This window comes from Mytilus trossulus, chromosome 14 (genome assembly GCF_036588685.1).
Source record: "Mytilus trossulus isolate FHL-02 chromosome 14, PNRI_Mtr1.1.1.hap1, whole genome shotgun sequence".
Taxonomy (NCBI): domain Eukaryota; kingdom Metazoa; phylum Mollusca; class Bivalvia; order Mytilida; family Mytilidae; genus Mytilus; species Mytilus trossulus.
Genome location: NC_086386.1, coordinates 24,794,173 through 24,813,674, shown reverse-complemented (window position 1 = coordinate 24,813,674; position 19,502 = coordinate 24,794,173). Strand labels below are relative to the sequence as shown.

Below are 19,502 nucleotides of genomic sequence, written 5' to 3'. Positions count from 1 at the left end.
CATGAGATTACATGTACATCAATAGTGATTCTCCTCATGAGTAATGCACAGCAGCAAGGGTTGACATTGCTACTGGGCAATATTCATCAAGGGACGGTGCTCTAGAACTCACTATAGAGAAAACATAAAGTTCAAATTACAAGTAGTAGAGGGAGATAAATCCCATTAAACCTTTTCATATTTTTTAATGAACATGCATAATTCTGATAATAAATTCTCATGTCTGACATTATTCATTCACCATATCAGTTTTTGGTTAGGGTCAAGATTTTTTTTAAATTTGCAGCAATTATTTATCATTGATATCATGTCTTTCCTTTGGTCCGATAAACTATCACAGTTGAAAAGAAAATGTGTTTCATCTTCAACCTCATTACTACAACATCTCTTAAATATTCTATTGTGTCAGGGAGTATTACTATATCTACTTCTCTCTATAAGTAAATGGTGAGCAGATATGCGAAATCTTGTTAGACTCCGTCTATCTTCAAATTATGTGGTCATTTTTTTGATACAAAACTTTGATTTTTCGAAAAACTAAAGATTTTCTTGTCCCAGGAATAGATTACCTTAACCGTATTTGGCACAACTTTTTTTGGAATTTTGGATCCTCAATGCTCTTCAACTTTGTACTTGTTTGGCTTTATAACTATCTTGATTCGAGCGTCACTGATGAGTCTTATGTAAACGAAACGCGCGTCTGGTGTACTAAATTGTAATCCTGGTACTTTTGATAACTATTTTACAATATTAAGATATTTTTCATAACCAAATTTGATTTAAAGGTAACATCTGTGCATAGTTTTCCTTCTGAGAAAGTTTTGAGATTTTTCCCGATCTTTCAACATAACATTTCTTAGTTTTTTGTTGTCAATTGGTTTAGCCGTGTCTGAGGATATTTGATAATTATTAATCAGTGAAAGAAGTTTTTCAGATGACATATACGAAACGCGCGTCTGGCGTACTGAATTATAATCCTGGTACCTTTGATAACTGTTTACACCACTGGGTCGATGCCACTGCTGGTGGACGTTTCGTCCCCGAGGGTATCACCAGCCCAGTATAGTCAACACTTCGGTGTTGACATGAATATCATTAATGTGGTCATTTTTATAAATTTCCTGTTTACAAAAGTTTGAATTTTTCGAAAAACTTATGATTTTCTTATCCCAGGCATAGATTACCTTAGCCGTATTTGGCACAACTGTTTGGAGTTTTGGGTCCTCAATGCTCTTCAACTTTGTACTTGTTTGGCATTATAAATATTTTGATAGGAGCGTCACTGATGAGTCTTATGTAGACGAAACGCGCGTCTGGCGTACTAAATTATAATCCTGGTACCTTTGATAACTATACCACGATGGTTTCTTTGATTCATACAATTTCTTTGATTATGTAAATGCATTATATAACAATGGAAAGTTAGTGTCTGATTTTTCTAGTCTGTAATAGTATTTAGCCATTGCTTTAATCATGTTAAAATATATTGATAGTCTTCCCAACTCAGTTAGTACTGCAAAATTGGTGCTTTTTTTTGGAGCTCCAAGAATAAATTTACAGAATTTAGTATAAAGATTTTCAGCAGGTAATCTAGAGTAAATATGATCAAATCAAAAAATCTCATTTCTATAATTAGACCACATTTTGGGTTAAAGACACCCCATATCTCACAGCTGTATAATAGGATGGATTTGATGGTATGATCCAAAACATGCATGCTTGTTTTGACTAAAGGATACAAGGATAAAAAATCTTTAGATAACTTATAATAGGCTTTTAGTGCCTTTTTATACAATTCATCCTGGGCAACTGTAAAGGAGCCAGATGCACAAAAATGTTTACCGAAATATTTATATGTATTAGCACACTCTAGTTTTACACCATTTAGCATAAAATCATATTGTATATCAATATACCTGTCTTGTTGAATATAAGAACCTTTGTTTTGTTTGTTTTCACACTTAAGGTGGTATGGGTGTCTTCCTCCATCTTGGATTGTAAAAAATTGAGAACCAAAGGTCCAGATTTTCTATCAAGTCAGCAAAATTTGATACAGAATGCAAATATTTAATGTGAATTTTCGTTTAAAAGAACCAATTTATAAGAATATACCTCATAAATATTAATAATTTGGCAAATGTTGTTTAATTTTGGTTTTTTTTATTTTTTAAATTGGCATTTTAAGGAGAGTTAACTCTAAAACAGTGCATTTTTTTAAGGAATCTACATGGAATTTTCCTATTTTGAATTTTAGCCGGGAAAAACGTACGGTGACCATATCTTTTCTATTGATATTCTCAAAGCATTGTCTGAAATAAACTCATCATAGATACCAGGACTAAATTTAGTAAATACGCCAGACGCGCGGAAAGCTATCTTTTCCTTAAGTATTTAACAATTCTATCATTTGGTTTAGTTTCTAATCTGAAAACGGTGTTTTTTTCTGTATAATCCATACAAAATGTGTCATTTTTTCACGTCCTGTAGCTTGAGAAAATGCGCGGTGACCTATCATTTTTATTATATTTTTCAACATGTATCAATTATAGATACTACGTTTGGGTTAAAGGCACCCCATATCTCACAGCTGTATAATAGGATGGATTTGATGGTATGATCCAAAACATGCATGCTTGTTTTGACTAAAGGATACAAGGATAAAAAATCTTTAGATAACTTATAATAGGCTTTTAGTGCCTTTTTATACAATTCATCCTGGGCATTGTTATATTATTGTTCGTTTCTCTGTGTATTGCATTTTAACGTTGAGTCGTTTGTGTTTTCTCTTATTTTTGAGATATTGAGATAAGACGTGGCACGGTACTTGTCTATCCCAAATTCATGTATTTGGTTTTCATGTTATATTTGTTATTCTCGTGGTGTTTTGTCTGATGATTGGTCAGTTTCTGTGTATGTTGCGTTTCGGTGTTGTGTCGTTGTTCTCCTCTTATATTTAATGCGTTTCGCTCGGTTTTGGTTTGTTACCCCGATTTTGTTTTTTGTCCATGGATTTATGAGTTTTGAACAGCGGTATACTACTGTTGCCTTTATTTGTCAAAGTATGAACAAATTCTATCATTTCTATTTTAGACTACTATACCACCTTAAGTACCAATCCTTGCAGTAATTTTGCAAATGTCCATTTTTTTTTTGTAAACCATTCGGAGAGCTTAGAAATTAACTTTCATGAACAGAAAGGGCTTTATCTTTGGCAATATTATCGAAACTCTAAAAACCAATGAAAAAGTCGTGCGTGTCCTTCAAAGTCTGTTGGATAGTTTGTTTACCTACTCCAAGCAGAGAGAAAGTTGTGTTGCATCCGGTAGGGCATGTACAGCAGTTAGTAGTTTACAAATTGTTGGGAAAACATACACATAGTTAGTGAATGGGTGAAAATCGCCGTTCATCCTTTACACTGCTAATGCTCCCCATCTGCACCCACAATTCGCTTGAATGTGTCATATATTTATAGTAGTGAACACATAGAACAAACACATTTAAATAAGATGTTTGTATACATATTCTTCCGATCTTACCAATTTCTCTAAACTTCGCGTCAAAGTTTAAGGCATTAAGTATCAGCCTAGGTCTCCTCTTGAGTGCTAAGCAAGTTACAACAGCCATTAACAGTGTTGGTATAAATAACTTGGACAATTTCGAAATTTACATTTAAAAAAAACCGTTCTGGCTATGTAAAGCTCACATCAGGGGGAATCATAAGGGATTTGTCAAGGTATTGCCATCAGGAGTACTTCTCACCTCAATAATCTTATACACTTTGGTGGAAGCTGTAGTCTTTGTGCAGCGTTCCCTTTCGTCAGACGTTATAGAGTTGTTCATGTCGTAGCGGTCAAAACATCTGCTACTGTGTGCGCTATAGAAATTCATCAGAACATATGTTTTAATAGTCAGAATTTGGAATGGAACCTACAGAGTGCGACAGCACACGTTCTATGGTAACAGCATCTCTACATTTTGCCAAAATCAGTTCACGTCTAAATACAAGTTATGGATTTATGTGAGATAAAAGTATTTCCCCCGATTTATATCTTTTGTTTGCTTTTGTGGTCATGTTGTAAAACTTTTTTAGTTTTGACTTTGATATTGGACTATAAAGACTCCTTGCCTGGATCTAAAGACAGAGCACTAGTGATAAAATGTTTAGACATTCTCAAGCCTTCAAGACATGGAGGATGTGATTCCACATCAAACGGATTATTCATGGATCATTCAGATCAACAATGGCAATAACATGTTCTTCATCTCTTTTCATTGCTTTTAGCTTTATTTCCCCTTGTGATAATGCATTATTTGCAGCAGTTCCAGCCCTTTTCTGCGTTACACGTCTAAGAGATTCTTAGAAATGTCTAGAAAAGGTCCATCTTACAAGCGCAGACTTTTGATTTGTTATGCCTACAGTGCCACCTGATCCACGCGAGGCTTCTAGAATGGTCTTTCTGTTGCCATGTCTTTCCATGAACCGCTGAAATGCCAAGGAGTCTGTCTGAAGGTAACGTAACAATCTATCAAATTCTCAGAAGGTTGAAGCATACCGAGTATGTAAACTGGCGTACGCCTTCAGTAATTAGTACGGTTGGTTACAAAAACATGAGGTTACATTTGAGATGACGATCTCAAGGAAGTGACCAATTTCCCTTTCGTTCTACTCTAACATTTGACAGTAAATATCAACTGCTTCAAGGAACACATCCTAGTTTTTGAAGGCAGTTGATACAGCACATTCCCAATTGCTTATATGTATCTATAATAGGCTGTACATTATCTTCGACTAGCTCCGTCGTATGAGGGTTACAACTTATATTTGGCTTGAATTGCTAAAATAATGCTTCTGATATAAATGAATTTGATATTATTGATAAATAAAGGTATTAAATATCATAAAACTGTGAATTATTTTACAATTTGTGTTAAAAAAAATGATGAAATTAAATTGAAACGTACTCTGTTCAATGCAAAATATTCGTAGTGTTAATCTTTTACATAAACTCTAAATATCGCATTAATTTTGCTAAACTTTATTTGAAATCGTTGAAATAAGGTGTAACAACAAAGTATATAATAACAGAAATCATATCACGGATGTTATTTTACAATTTAGAGCTAAAAACATTTCTACGTCGATTTTGCGTTCAAGTTAACTAACGTATTTCAAAGCCCAATTTACAAAAATTGCACTGTACGATTTTTTGCCGACAAGTCATAATGTTTAGAATAATATTTCAACTACCAATACTGTGATTTATAGCCGCTTACTCCGAATGACAATTAAACTCCTTAAATAAGCGACTTTTCCTTACTCGGTCACCGTACTAAAGCACTGACTACTAAAAATACCCGTACTTGTACTATATGCAGTTCCATGTCCAAAAATCAATCTGCTATATATAACTAAACCTCCTATACTCACTGATTCAATACATGAAGGTGATGTTGCTGTAAACGCAGCTGAAAAGTATTTGATATAATGTTTTTAAAGTATCATTTGCATATACACATATATGGGGGGGGGGGGGTCGAACCTGGTATTACAGCTAGCTAAACCTCTGACTTGTATGACAGTCGCATCAAATTCCATTATATTGGCAACGATGAGTGAACAAGTCAAATAGACAAAATTGTCAAATATAGGGGAACAGCAGTCAATATTATATCATAATCTTAACCACTTTGCAGCAGCACCTGCATACGGGGTATATATCTCCCAATTGATAAGATATTTTCGTGATTGCATTTTCTATCATGATTTTCTTGATAGAGAGTTGCTGCTCACAAGGAAGCTATCAAACCAAGAGTTCCAAATGGTGAAGATGAAATCATCCCTTCGTAAATTTTACGGACGCAATCACGAGTTGGTTAACCATTTTGAAATAACCGTTTCACAAATGATATCGAATTTGTTCCTTACGTCGAAACTATATTCCCTTCCCTTTCATGAATGTGATCTACCTAATAAGACTATTTTCCGGATTTGTTATGTTGTCATGTGGAGCAGAATCTGCTGACCCTGTCCGATGCATCCCTAGTTTTTCGAGGGGTTCGTGTTGTTTATTTTTTAGTTTTCTATTTTGTGTCATGTGTACTATTGTTTGTCTGTTTGTTCTTTTCATTTTAGCAATGACGTTATCAGTTTATTATCGATTAATGAGTTTGACTGTCCCTCTGGTATCTTTTGTCCCTCTTTCTTAAGTTCACTGATAAAGGATTGAACTATTTTAAGCACCGGAACTGAATCTATACCCTGACCGGCACATGGTAAAGTTAACATTAACTCTGACGAAGAATCGCGCATTTGACGTCACACAGGTAGATATCTACTAAATTTGTCGTTTAAAGTAAAAAACAGGCTATAGTCTATTTCTTTTAGGCATATTCTTTGCAAAATCTAAATTAGAAGTTTCCCTTGTCCTTCTTGTCGCTTGTCTATATGCTAATTGTGGGTTTTTTTTCTATGAAAGAGCCAAGAAACACAAAAGGGCTTATTATAAACAAAGCAGATCAGCAAAAATGAAAGACAATAATACAAAAATTATCATAGAAAATAACACAACGGCGGACTGTACAGAGCCACGTCATATGTATCAAAGAAACAAAACAAAAGCCATTTAGACGAAGCACATTAACATATATAAAAGATAAGAAGACAAAAAAATTTAAGAACAATAACACGTCAAACATTGTCAAATGGATATCACCAAAAACAGACTTAACATTTAAAAATACTATAACACGTTATTAAGATGATAAACCACGTTAGTACACAGAATCTATACTTTAAGACCATCGTGTAATATTTGTGAGATTGATATGGAATATCTATCAACAAGGTCTTGGTACCTTCCGATGAATTTTTTTTTAGAAAAAAATGTACAGTCGTCTTATCTATAACATTACTCACATAACCAACCGACATTGTGTGATGGTAATGACAATGTTAATTTAAACAAAAATTAACAGAAAACGTGTGTAGTATTATGTTTTTTTCCCCTCATAATTCGATGTTGTTTTCTAAAACACGAGTTAGAAAAGTGATCCGTTAAAGGGATATTTAAATGTACTTGGGATGAGTCTGTAAGAATATAGATTCGATCTTAAGCAATAACAGAACGAAAGAAATGATAGAAATAAGAAGATGTGGTTTTAGTGGATGAGTGCCAATACAAAAATCTCCATCCAAGTCACAATGTTTAAAAAGTTGATAATTTTTGGTTTGAGAACGATGATATATGGTTTCTCCAAAAGAAAGGCAAGGGGTACTAGATACGAATTGCTGCACAATTCAACCTTTTTAACATGCTTCACAAATACGACGAAAAATATCGAGTCCAGTCGTTTGATGTGTCTGAGTTTTTGGTTTTGTCATTTGATTAGGGATTTTTCGATTCTCTTTTTATATCTTCTATACTTGCTGTGCTTGCCAACACCGCTCTTTTCGTTATCGTGTAAAAACGAAGTTTCCGAATAATATAACCAAAATTATCTTAAATATAATGGAATACTTTTTATATCCATATAAAACCAATATACATTCTAGGTTTGATTACTTCATTAAATTACTATATCGGCGCAAATAAAAGTTCGATTTTTTTTTAAATCAACGCAAATCTGTACGCCCATGGAACTTTATACTGAAAAATTCTAATGACTTGCACTAAGGATTTGAACTTATGTGATTTTAAAAGTCGAGTTGTTAGAAGTTTAGGCCAGCAAATAATACTTTCGAGAAGTTTCGATATACTGGCAACGTATGCATGTTTAGATAAACGTATGGAGCTGGCATGTCGGTTAACTGCTAATAGTCTGTTGTTATTTTTGTATTATTGTCATTTTATTATTTTATTTATTTTCTTTTGATACATCTTCTGACATTATGGATATCAGATTCGGACTTCTCTTAAATTGAATTTTAATGTGCGTATTGTTAAGCGTTTACTTTTCTACATTGACTTGAGGTATAGAAGGAGGGTTAAGACCTCATAAACATGTTTAACCCCGTCGCAATTTTGAGTCTGTCCTAAATCATGAGCCTCTAGCCTTTGTTAGTCTTATACAATTTTTAGTTTTAATTTCTTGTGTATAATTCCTAGTTTAGTATGACGTCCATGATCACTGTACTACTAGTATACATATTTTTAAGGGACCAGCTGAAGGACGCCTACGGGTTTGAGCGTTTCTCGCTGCATTGAAGACCCATTCGTGCCCTTCGGCTGTTGTCTGCTCTATGGTCGAGATGTTGTCGCTTTGACACATTCCCCATTTTTTTTCTCAATTTTGTATTTCTGGATGATTCTCGTCAGCTTTTTATATAATAAGATAAAAATTATAAGTAATCAATACTTCGTGATTGTGAATTGAAATAAAAAATTACAGTGTTTAAAACTAAAGTATTTGTAAATTTAAGTTATGACAAAAATAATTGCTTAAAGAATAAGATCCAACATAAAATTTCTCACTATCAAGAAACTACAATAACCAAAACAAATTTCAATGTTCAATGCCGGCAATCTATACAACATGTACAAACCATATAATGATATAAATATGTCCGTCCATGCTAGTGTCTATATGTCTGTCAATAGTGACAAAAACTGCAATAGGGCAAACTTCTGAAATTGCCGAGACCAAACAAAATCTTCACATCTAGTCTAGTATAGTCAAATAGTCTATAAGTTAGCCAGTGTCATCTCTCATTTCACATTATATTTTCAATGATTTTGCATATGACAGGGTGTGGACAAAAAACAGACTTTCCTTTCGAAAGCGGCATAAATGGTTATTTCGAACAGATTTTAATGTGAATATGGTTGTTATTCTTGAAAATTGGAATATGGGTTAACATCGTCCAATGTGCCATTTTTTTCTCGAGTATTGCGCTTGTAAGGACAACTTTTACTGTGACGTCAGATTCAATGTTCTGAAGTTCTGAAGAAAGACAACTATTCTCCCAAAAACGAGAGAGAGAGAGAGAGAGAAAAAAAAACCATGAGAATCACTCAGAACTTTTCGGAATGGTCGGTGACAAATACTTTTTTGTTTTATGTTAATGAGAATACATGCCACTTTCCATCTTGAAATTATTATAAAGAAATCACTCGTAAATACCAGAAACATTTTTCATTCTTACATTTTTGTTTGCGGGAATGAAATAAATCATCTTTTTTTTAAGATCGAAATAATAAGTCTCAGATTCTAAAACTCTTGAATCTGTATTTAATAGGCGCAAATCTACACTTTAACGTGAAACAAGAATTACTCTATATGCTTGTAGGTTTGATATAGTGGAATTATTTAATTGTTTGTATAACAAGCAAATATCATGTGAATTTTTGGGAAAAAAAGAAACTTAGGTTGCTATTGTGACAAAACTAGGTCGCCCCCCCCCCCCCATTTTTATACGACCGCAAAACTCATTTTTTCTTATTGTAAATTGTATTACAATGTCGTTGTCGTCGTCAGCTTCGTCCGAAGACAGGAAGATTGTGATTGATTTTCGTATTTATAGTCCCAACTGTCTAAGAATTACGGGCCAAAAAAGGGGCCCATATAAGCATTGTTTTAGTTTCAAGACAATAACTTGTGTTAAAGTGTATCAATCTCTCTGAAATTATACCACAAGTGTCCATACTACACAGGGATGGTTAGGATCGGGATTATGGCGCAAACCATTATGAAATTATGGGGGAAAGGAAAACAAGAGGTTTTCTGGTTAAAGGACAATTGAGACAATTTAAAAGCAGTGTAAGGGAGGTAATCAAAATCAATTAAAAGAACACTGTTTGATTACCTCCCTTATACTGCTTGTTAATTATATTTTAATTAACGATGATTATCTTCAGATGATAAGCTGTTAATTTATTTCTATTAATTACTATTAATTAATATTAATTTTAGCCATGATTATGTATGTCATTTTATATTTAAAAACTTTTATGATGTATTTAAATGTGTAATTGTGGTTGCGAACACCATTACAATTTGAATAGCGATACTATCCATATCATGAGGGAAAGAGATTTCTTTTGGGAATCAGGGAAAGTGGATAGGGGTAAAAATAAAATGGGGACACATTTTTTTATATCAGATTTCAGAAATTAAAGGAAAATTTCTTCAAATATTTGTTTTTGGTGTTTCATATTCAACAGCGAAATGTATTACACAAAAGCAAAGAAAAATGGGATAAAAAACGTTTTTCTACATTGGCTACAGGTATAGGGGGAGGGTTGAGATCTCATAAACATGGTTAACCCCGCCGCATTGTTGCGCCTGTCCCAAGTCAGGAGCCTCTGGTCTTGTATTTTTTTTAATTTTAGTTTCTTGTGTACAATTTGGAAATTAGTATGGCGTTATTATCACTGAATTAGTATATATTTGTTTAGGGGCCAGCTGAAGGACGCCTCCGGGAGCGGGAATTTCTCGTTACATTGAAGACCTGTTGGTGACCTTCTGCTGTTGTTTTTTTCTATTGTCGGGTTGTTGTCTCTTTGATACATTCTCCATTTCCATTCTTATTTTTATTGCAACCGAATAGTGTATTGCACAAAAGCAAAAGGTTGAATATAAATCGAAATCATATAACTAATTTGAAGTTCTTTGAGTACAGTTTTATTTGTCACAAACCTATTATGTGTCAAAACTTAAAATACATTCCAAATTCAGACCTGCATCAAACGTGAATTTTGTGTCCAGTTTAGCCCCAACTTTTCAAGGTTGGACTTCTGCAGTCGTATCCAGCTACGCTCAGCAAAGCAATTTATTATCTTTTTATTTGTTCCAGAAATTTTGAAATACCTTCACACAAACAGGAAAATTCACTTGTAGAATTGAATAGACTGTTTGGTTTTTAACATGTTGTCGTAAGGAATCTTGTTGTATTTCAAACTGATATGCAACAATATGAGTTGACCATTATTTTGTTTAGATATTTAAGATCAGTATGTTGTATGTGTCGTTTTGTTCTCTTATTCACGAATTCCTCATTTTCTTATATATATCATATCCGTCTTAGATATAGATATTATACTACTGTATCGAGTGTGAAACGATATTTATCCAGTCAAGACAATTAAATTTTCAAAATTGTAAACGAGACGATCGCCGAGCGTTTTGAATACTTCAAAACAAACTGTCAAGGGTGGATAAGTATCGTTTTGCACAATATTTGGTGTTTCGCTAATAATTTTTATTTTAAACAATATGCAGACACATTTTATCATTCCTTTCAAAAAATGTGTAGAAAGGTGTGTCCTTTCTATGTGACATCATCAGGTCTGGTCTACTTTTAACTCGTGATAACAGGATACTAGTATTCAGAAGAAAGGCATGAAAACTTAACGACATTGTCGAATTTTGATCAAGGAAGTAGTGTGATCTATGAAACAAAATCAACATGCCAGGGTAAAGATAAATCATGTAATAATTAGAAAATAAAACTAAGAAAAGAAATGGGGAATGTGTCAAAGCGACAACAACCCGACCATATAGCAGACAACAGTCGAAGGCCTTTATTCCTAAAGTATTGAACATAGAGATGTTCTCGGTCGGACACAAATTCCATAATCTAGTATAATATAAGATTATATGTTTATCGCAAAGTTAAGGTTGTGATAAAATGCATAACAATATACTAATAATACAATAATGGAATACTTTTTTTGTTTTACGTATAAAGTCTAAACAATACTTTGAATGTGTTTGGTAGCTTATTACTCGATCAAAAAAGTGTAACAATATAAGAATGGTAAACTTTATTTGACAGCATTCACTGCTTACATTTTTAGTCCATTTTATGTTTTAGGCTGATTCGATAAATTTGTTCTCTCATATTTATGCTACCTTAGCTACGCTGAAAGTATTGTAAACATCAAACAGGTCTGCCCCGCTATTCATTTGTACAGAAATCATATCACCTGCTACCAAATTAACATTTACAGTTTGAGATGCCATGTTATAATCTTTATTAGTGTATAGCCATGCCAAAACTGTTGTACCCTTCCTTAGAGTGAGGTGAGCGGATTGAGTACCAGACATCATGGACACAGACAGTGAGTAAACACCATTTCCAGCTCCAGTTCCAGTTGCTGGTACAGTAAAAATACCCGTAGTGGTACTATATCCGCTAGTTGCGGGGTTGTCGACGGCCGTGTTGTATTTGACTTTATTTCCTACACCCACTGTTGTTTTACCTGAAGGTAATGTGACTGTAAAGTGAGCTGAAAAAAAGATTTGAAAAAAAGATTTAAAAAAATGATAAATACGTACGTACAAACGCATACATAAACAAACATAAAGTATGCAATTAAAAATCCTGTGACATTGAATAATGTATAAATAGGACATATGAAGACGATCTCACACGTTATTTTCCTTAGAAATGTAACAAAAGTGACGAGAAGATTGATACTTAAGCTGTATTTGGTAAATATTTTAGGCATTTTTGATCCTCAATGCTCTTTAGCTTTGTGCCTTATTTGTCCTTTTAAACATTTTTTTGATTCGAGACTTTTGTAGACGACTCGCGCGTCTGGTGTAAGTGTAATTTTATTCCTGGTATCTATGATGAGTTTATTAATGTAAAACAGTCTATGAAAAAGACCTGAGGTCAAAACGATAAACTTTAAAGTCACAAGAAACATCAAATTAAAAACAATTATGCATATGTTTTTTTTATAACTAAATAGATAGTTTTCATTATACAACTTATGTACATATACTTTTTTCTGATGAACATTCTTTACTTTATCCACATTTAGAAGAAGTTTTCTTATTTTTAATTGCTTTCTTCCAGGAAGCAATTCGCTGACATAATTTCCGTATGCATAGTGACTTGAGCGTAACCCTCCTAGTAAATATCCAGTGATCGCAATACGCATGGATCTGTCATTGAAATAAACAATTATCTGATTGTACATGATAAACACGTACTCAATACCCATGCTTTTTGTTATTTGTTTACTATAAGGTGACAATCGGTGAACATCGGCTTCAAAACACGGCATTTAATGAGCAGCCATATTTGTTAAATCATCACAGACAGAGAGAAACAAATTGACAATTAAACGATATATTTGCGTAAAAAATGATAAATTCGTGCACCGAGGACTAAGTTTAAGATATATACATGCATTGGTTCACGAATTGGATAAACATTATTTTTCACCACTCACTCGTTTCATATGACTTTAAAATGTGTTATAGAATTATGTACAATGTATGTAGATTCAATTCATTGTCTCCAAAACATTGATTTTTTATTAGTCTGAATAATAGGGTGACATTCAAAATCCTCAAAGTCAGAAATAAGGCAAACGGTCTCTCTCGTTATAACCAATCAAAAACTGGCATTTCATCATAAGCTTATTACACATACTTATAACATGACTTAATATACAAATATGTAACAAACTGTTTTTCTCTTAGAATATATGCATATGCGTATGCAATTTTGAAATTTGACGTTGCGCACGATGTTGGTACTATTTACACGACGTTCCTCAAATTAAGCCGATTTCGACGATTATAAAGAACGCTTTAGGCGTTCAAGTGTATAAGTGACGATGTTAATTTACGGTCGTGAATATGGTAACCGATTTTGGTTTGTCTGAAAATGCATAGTTTTACAAATAAAAATCAAAGTGGTCGTATAGACATTTTTAATGAATATTCATTTACAGGCGTTGTCAGTCTTTCCAGGCCAAAATTGATAACTCTCTTTTGCAGATGTTCGCATTGTTGAAGCATACATTCATTACTCATTTACACAGATTCTAATATAGATTAGATTTTGAATATTATCTTAATAGTTATCAAAGGTACCAGGATTATAATTTAGTACGCCAGGGGAGTATTTCGTCTACATACATGTAAGACTCATCCGTGACGCTCAATTCTTACATTTTTGTCATTTATACATACTCCTTTTGTTCATTTCTTTCCGCTTTAGTTTCCTTTTTATTTTGTAGCATTTCCCGATGATTTCTTTATCGCAAAATATCATGGTAGTTTAACATTTGGGATTGTTTTTCTCATTTCCGTATTTTGTGGCAATATGTATATCCTTTATTAAAAGGAAGATATGGTATGATTGCCAATGAGACAACTGTCCACAAGAGACCAAAATGACACAGACATTAACAACTATTGGTCACTGTACGGCCTTCAACAATGTGCAAATCCCTTATCACACAGTCAGCTATAAAAGGCCCCGATAAGACAATGTTAAACAATTCAAACGAGAAAACTAACAGCCTTATTTATATAAAAAAACAAATATGTAACACATTAACAAACGACAACCACTAAATTACAGGCTCCTGACTTGGAACAGGCACATATATAAATAATGTGGCGGGGTTAAACGTGTTAGCGGGATCCCAACCCTCCCCTAACGTGTAACAGTGGTATAACAGTACAACATAAGAACGAACTATAGGAATCGGTTGAAAAAGGCTTAATTCATCAGATGGACAAAAATACAAGTGGACATGGCCGTGTTCTTATACATCCCGACATAAAAAGACACAATGGACGGATCTGAGAGTACTCGGAGTTATCTGACAGCTAGTTCAAAGCCATAAACAACTAATAAAAAACATCGTGCATCTAAGACTAAACTATCAATCCGTACATTCAATATCCAATGGAATTAATATAAAGACGTCATAAACAGCCAGAGAAAAACATGACCTTGTGCACTGCCAAGTTACAGGTATCGACAGATTGTAGATCCATGAATATGTATATGTAGATAACATACTAGTTATATTTAGTTAGCTTTTGATTAACTGACAACAAAATCAATATCTATACCAATAAAAACAATATTCAATGATCTTAGTACAGTGTTGAATAGGTACAACCAAACTTCAAAACCAAATCTTTAAATCTATGGAAAAATTTAGTAAAGGTTTTAAGTAATTTATGGTAACGATATCCCTGGTTTAATAATTTACATGGCCAGTAATACATAGACTACGTTCTTTAAAATCAAAAACGTCACAACAGACACGAGTATAGCACATGAGCTGTGAAATATAAACACCGTAAGATGGTGTCAAAGGAACATCACCATCTTGAAATGGAAAATTAACAATAGGGAACGAAAAATCGTCTCTTTTGTCGTTAACTTTAGGTTGGAGTTTCCCGTTCAAAACCGAAATATCTAAATCCAGGAAAGGACAGTTATAACCGATTAGATTTGATGTATTCAAAGTAAGTTCCTTGGGGTAAATTTCAGTAGTATATTGAGAAAATTCTTGATTATTTAACAAAAAAATATCATCAAGATACATTGTAACGGTAAGTGTTGTTGAATATATCAATTAAATGCAATTTCGACGGGTCTTTACTGATTTAAGTAATAAACTTTGAATCGTAACAGTACAAAAAAAGTCTTCTATTAAAGAGGCACAATTTTAGGGCCCATGGGGATACCTACAACCTGTCGCTAAGCTTTGTTGCCGAAACGTACATACATATTATCAAGGAGAAAATTAACAGCTTCAATCATCTCATCACACCTCCAGTAAGTATATCTAGCATATTTACCTTTCTCATTAGAGAAGAAGGCTTCAAATGAGTTTCAGCAAATAGTTTGTATTCACCTGAACCAAACGATCATTTAATTTAATCGGAAAACCTTTTTTTAATAAAATATAGTGTGGAAGTGTAGTGTAAAGAGTAGAAAAATCAAAATTGTCAACAGTGTCAAAAGGACCATGAAAAGCACGTAATTTATGTAAAACATAGTTTAGGTAGTCAGTATATAGTAGAAACCTTCAAATTTGCAGAAGAATCTTTAAGCATTATTTTTTTGTTATAATTGCCAGTAATGCCTTTTCTCTATTTTATTCTTTTACGAAAAAAAATATACATGCTGCTGTTTTTAAAAAAAAAACAAGAACTAAAGCCATTCCCAATCCCTTCTCTTCTAAACATAATATATCAAAATCTGAGTGTAAAGTAATATGGAATAACTTGATTTCAGTTACACGTTTGTAATTCTTAGATAATGATCAATAAATGAAGATATTCTTTAAAACCTTTGAAGCTCTTGTCCGGCAATTGTCATGAGTCTTGGTGATTTGTATATTTTGAGGGGAAATTATTGGAACTTAAGTCATCTTACGTAACCATTTATACTGATTTATGATAACGGCATATAGTTTAAACTACGAAGTGAAAATATTGCCTTTCGTTCGTACAAACTTTGGCTTCATAAAACAAGATAAGATATCAAACTACTTTTTTTTAGTGTCGGTTTAGCAATTTGAACTAAAAGATATAAAGTCACATCTTAAAGCCGACATAATTGTGTTATCATTATATTTGTCAATCTATCATGCGTAACTTTATTTTTTGATGAGTAATTCCGACATAAATTTTTCTGGTTTTTTTTAGAAATGCGGGGGAATTAGATTGTTTTACTAACAATAGTGGTGTATCAAAACTACGGATTAATAATGCAAGTAAATAACACGAAGTTATATAAGTTATCTGAAATAAAGACGACCATAAGTTTTGTTGTTCAATAATATTGCTGTCATATAGCATTTTTATATTACCCTGACCAAATGTTTAATATCATCAATATATTTCTATTTAAAATACGTATGTTATCATTGGTTATAGATGCCATTATAACCAATTTGTAAACTGATGAATATTTACGGGCTGGTACACCAAAAACGGATTTGAACTTTGCCTTCAATTAAAACGTTGTATGACTTGCAGAATATTGTTTCCGTATATAAGTACACTATACGTACATTTTTGTCATTCAAATGTGCAACCAAGTCGATTTCGATTTGCAATATACAAATCTGAAATATTTCTAGTCCAGTGAAATTGAATACCTATTGTAATATTTATAACAGAAAAGGACATTCTATCATAACTTAAAATCGTGATTAGCATTTAATCTTACCAGTACATGCTCGGCACATCAACACAAACAAAATGGATGTAATAATAGGTTTCATAATCATTGCTATTGACAGGTGATAAGCGTATCTGAAATTAAGAAAAATACTCAAATATAATATATATGTATACCTTTCGAATAAATGCAAACAAATCGTACACATATACATTTATTTCTGTAAAAAGGTATCAACAGAAACACAGATATCAAATATAAATTTAAAAAGGGGGTATCATAAAACATGACCAAATCTAAACAATATATAAAAAAAAAACAGACAAAGAAGTGTCAAATGTTCAGTGTGAACGTTCAAAATGAAGCTAAACCTAGAACGACATTTAAAACGAATGTTTTCTTTTATTTGCAATAAAATTACGTAGAACACTATCACGAAATAATGATATCGTAATGTCATAAAATACTAAAATTTATTTTAGAACATGAGTTCTACATTATAAATGATAACAATACTCTTTTAGACATTTGATAGTCTGACACATCTTTTGTCTGTTTCTATGATTCAACTTGCGGTCTGTTGAAGAAGATGTTTGATTTTCATATTGCTTTTTTCTCGTTCAAATATGTCCGGATTAACTAAATAATTTTTGTCTGTCTATGATATAATATACAAGCATTCCAAACCAATTTTAAAGTTAAAAGATAGCAAAGAGGTTTAAATCAATAACAGTTTGCAGCAACACGCAAAACTACGACATATTTTTACTGTATTATCAAAACCTTAACGTAGAATTTGATTGTAGAAAAAATATTTAATTTTCCTTCTTTATTTAAATTGGTAACGTGCAACACTCATCGAAGACATAAGACTAATAATATTAAACCTAATGGATTTGTCATTCCTGTACAACACTTACCATTTATACATAAAACAAAAGAGTTGCAAAAAATACATTCGAAGATGAAGCTGAACAAACAAATTTAGAGAGATGTGCAACATCTAGCAAATTGAATCAGAGACCAGGGGTACAATAACAAAAATCCTTGCAATACATAAACACTCACCATGCTAACTGTTGGTAATAATTTATTCAATTCCTACTAAAACACTAACACTTACTAGTGTCTATAGTTTATGGAATTTTTATCAACACTCAAACACTCACCTTTGTCAGTAATCAATGCCGCTGTGTGCTGTACAACTATGAAGTTGAAGTTTCGTCAATCAAATGGATGTTGATATATGTTAAAAGGATCAACAGTTTATATATCCTAAATCCCTGTCATGCATATTCATTTTTCAAACACATCAAACGAATAAAAAAAGGACGTAAATGTAAGCAATTAAAAAAACTGTAATTTATATTTTAATGGATAGGAAGTATTTCAGATTTTTATCTGTAAATTTTGTCACTTAAAAAACAAGTGCAAAAACATTGCTTTTCGCCAAAAGATGTAATCATGAACACACGAAAATGCATAAATGAACATTAAAAGAGTTTGATGTATGAACATCAAGTATATGTTGATTTTCAATTTTAAAAGGGGTAATAAAGTTGATTGATATCTTAATTTTCGCTGACTTATGAAAATGTTTCTCTCATGAATTGCACCTATTAAAAGACAAAAATCGTATTGAGTGTTACTCCTGGTTCAACTATGTCTTCTTTTGAAAAGGACATCATCAAATACTCTCAATCATTGGATCCTTGTTCCAAGTGTAATAAGAACTATCCATTTTTATGATAATAGCCATAATCAAAATAACCAGTATAATCAGGTGTCACATTTCTGGATTTTTTTTTAATGAAATCTCTCTTTAAAACATGAGAAATGAAAATGCGAATTTTTGGCAATATTAGAATTAATTAATTACATAATCATTTGATTGATGACTTTTGATTTTGGTCTGCTGAAACAAATAAAAAGGGAGATATATTGAAAATATTTCAAACTTATGAACCATGATGGGTATTCAGTCGATAGTAATAGTAAATGTGGATGATATTACAAAACCATCACCGATAAAAGTAATACACAATATCAGAATGTTTAGGCTTAATCTTAATCTGCATTTGGATAAGTTGATGCAAGCATACGATCTGTATTGCGTCTTTTACTATGAGAAGCAAATATTTTTTAATTAATATATCATATTTTTGCGTAAATAGTTATCAAAAGTACCAGGATTATAATTTTATACGCCAGACGCGCGTTTCGTCAACATAAGACTCATCAGTGACGCTCAGATCAAAATGGTTAAAAAGCCAAAACAAATACAAAGTTTAGGAGCATTGAGGACCAAAAATTCCAAAAAGTTGTGCCAAATACGGCTAAGGTAATCTACTCCTGGGGTAAGAAAATCCTTAGTTTTTCGAAAAATTCAATGTTTTGTAAACAGAAAATCTATAAAAATTACCATATAATATTCATGTCAACACCGAAGTATAATATTCATGTCAACACCGAAGTGCTGACTACTGGGTTGGTGATACCCTCGGGGACGAAAACACATTAATTTTTACCTATGGAAGTCAAGTAATTCGAGCTTTATTCTGCGTTAGTATGAAAAAGTTTCAAACAAGTATTATTAACTGTTGCCATCTAA

The 19,502-nt window shown here is 32.6% G+C and overlaps 2 protein-coding genes across 2 annotated transcripts in view; both read right to left on the bottom strand.

Moving 5' to 3' along the window:
* The window catches only part of LOC134697276 (uncharacterized), a 93,756-nt gene that overhangs the window by 22,333 nt on the left and 51,921 nt on the right, over positions 1 to 19,502 (bottom strand). The gene's annotated exons all lie outside the window — the stretch shown is intronic.
* Positions 11,748 to 18,115, bottom strand: LOC134695586 (uncharacterized). The gene is made up of 3 exons (XM_063556856.1): positions 18,061 to 18,115; positions 16,940 to 17,025; positions 11,748 to 12,227 (listed from the first exon to the last, which is right to left on the bottom strand). The coding sequence occupies exons 2-3, from the start codon at positions 16,998 to 17,000 to the stop codon at positions 11,842 to 11,844; spliced, it is 447 nt and encodes a 148-aa protein (XP_063412926.1). The 5' UTR covers positions 17,001 to 17,025; positions 18,061 to 18,115; the 3' UTR covers positions 11,748 to 11,841.

Coding starts and splice junctions, on each gene's coding strand:
- LOC134695586 (XM_063556856.1), bottom strand. CDS start 17,000: ATGATTATGAAACCTATTATTACATCCATTTTGTTTGTGTTGATGTGC. Junction 12,228..16,939: donor GATGTGCCGAGCATGTACTG/GTAAGATTAAAT, acceptor TCTTTTTTTCAG/CTCACTTTACAGTCACATTA.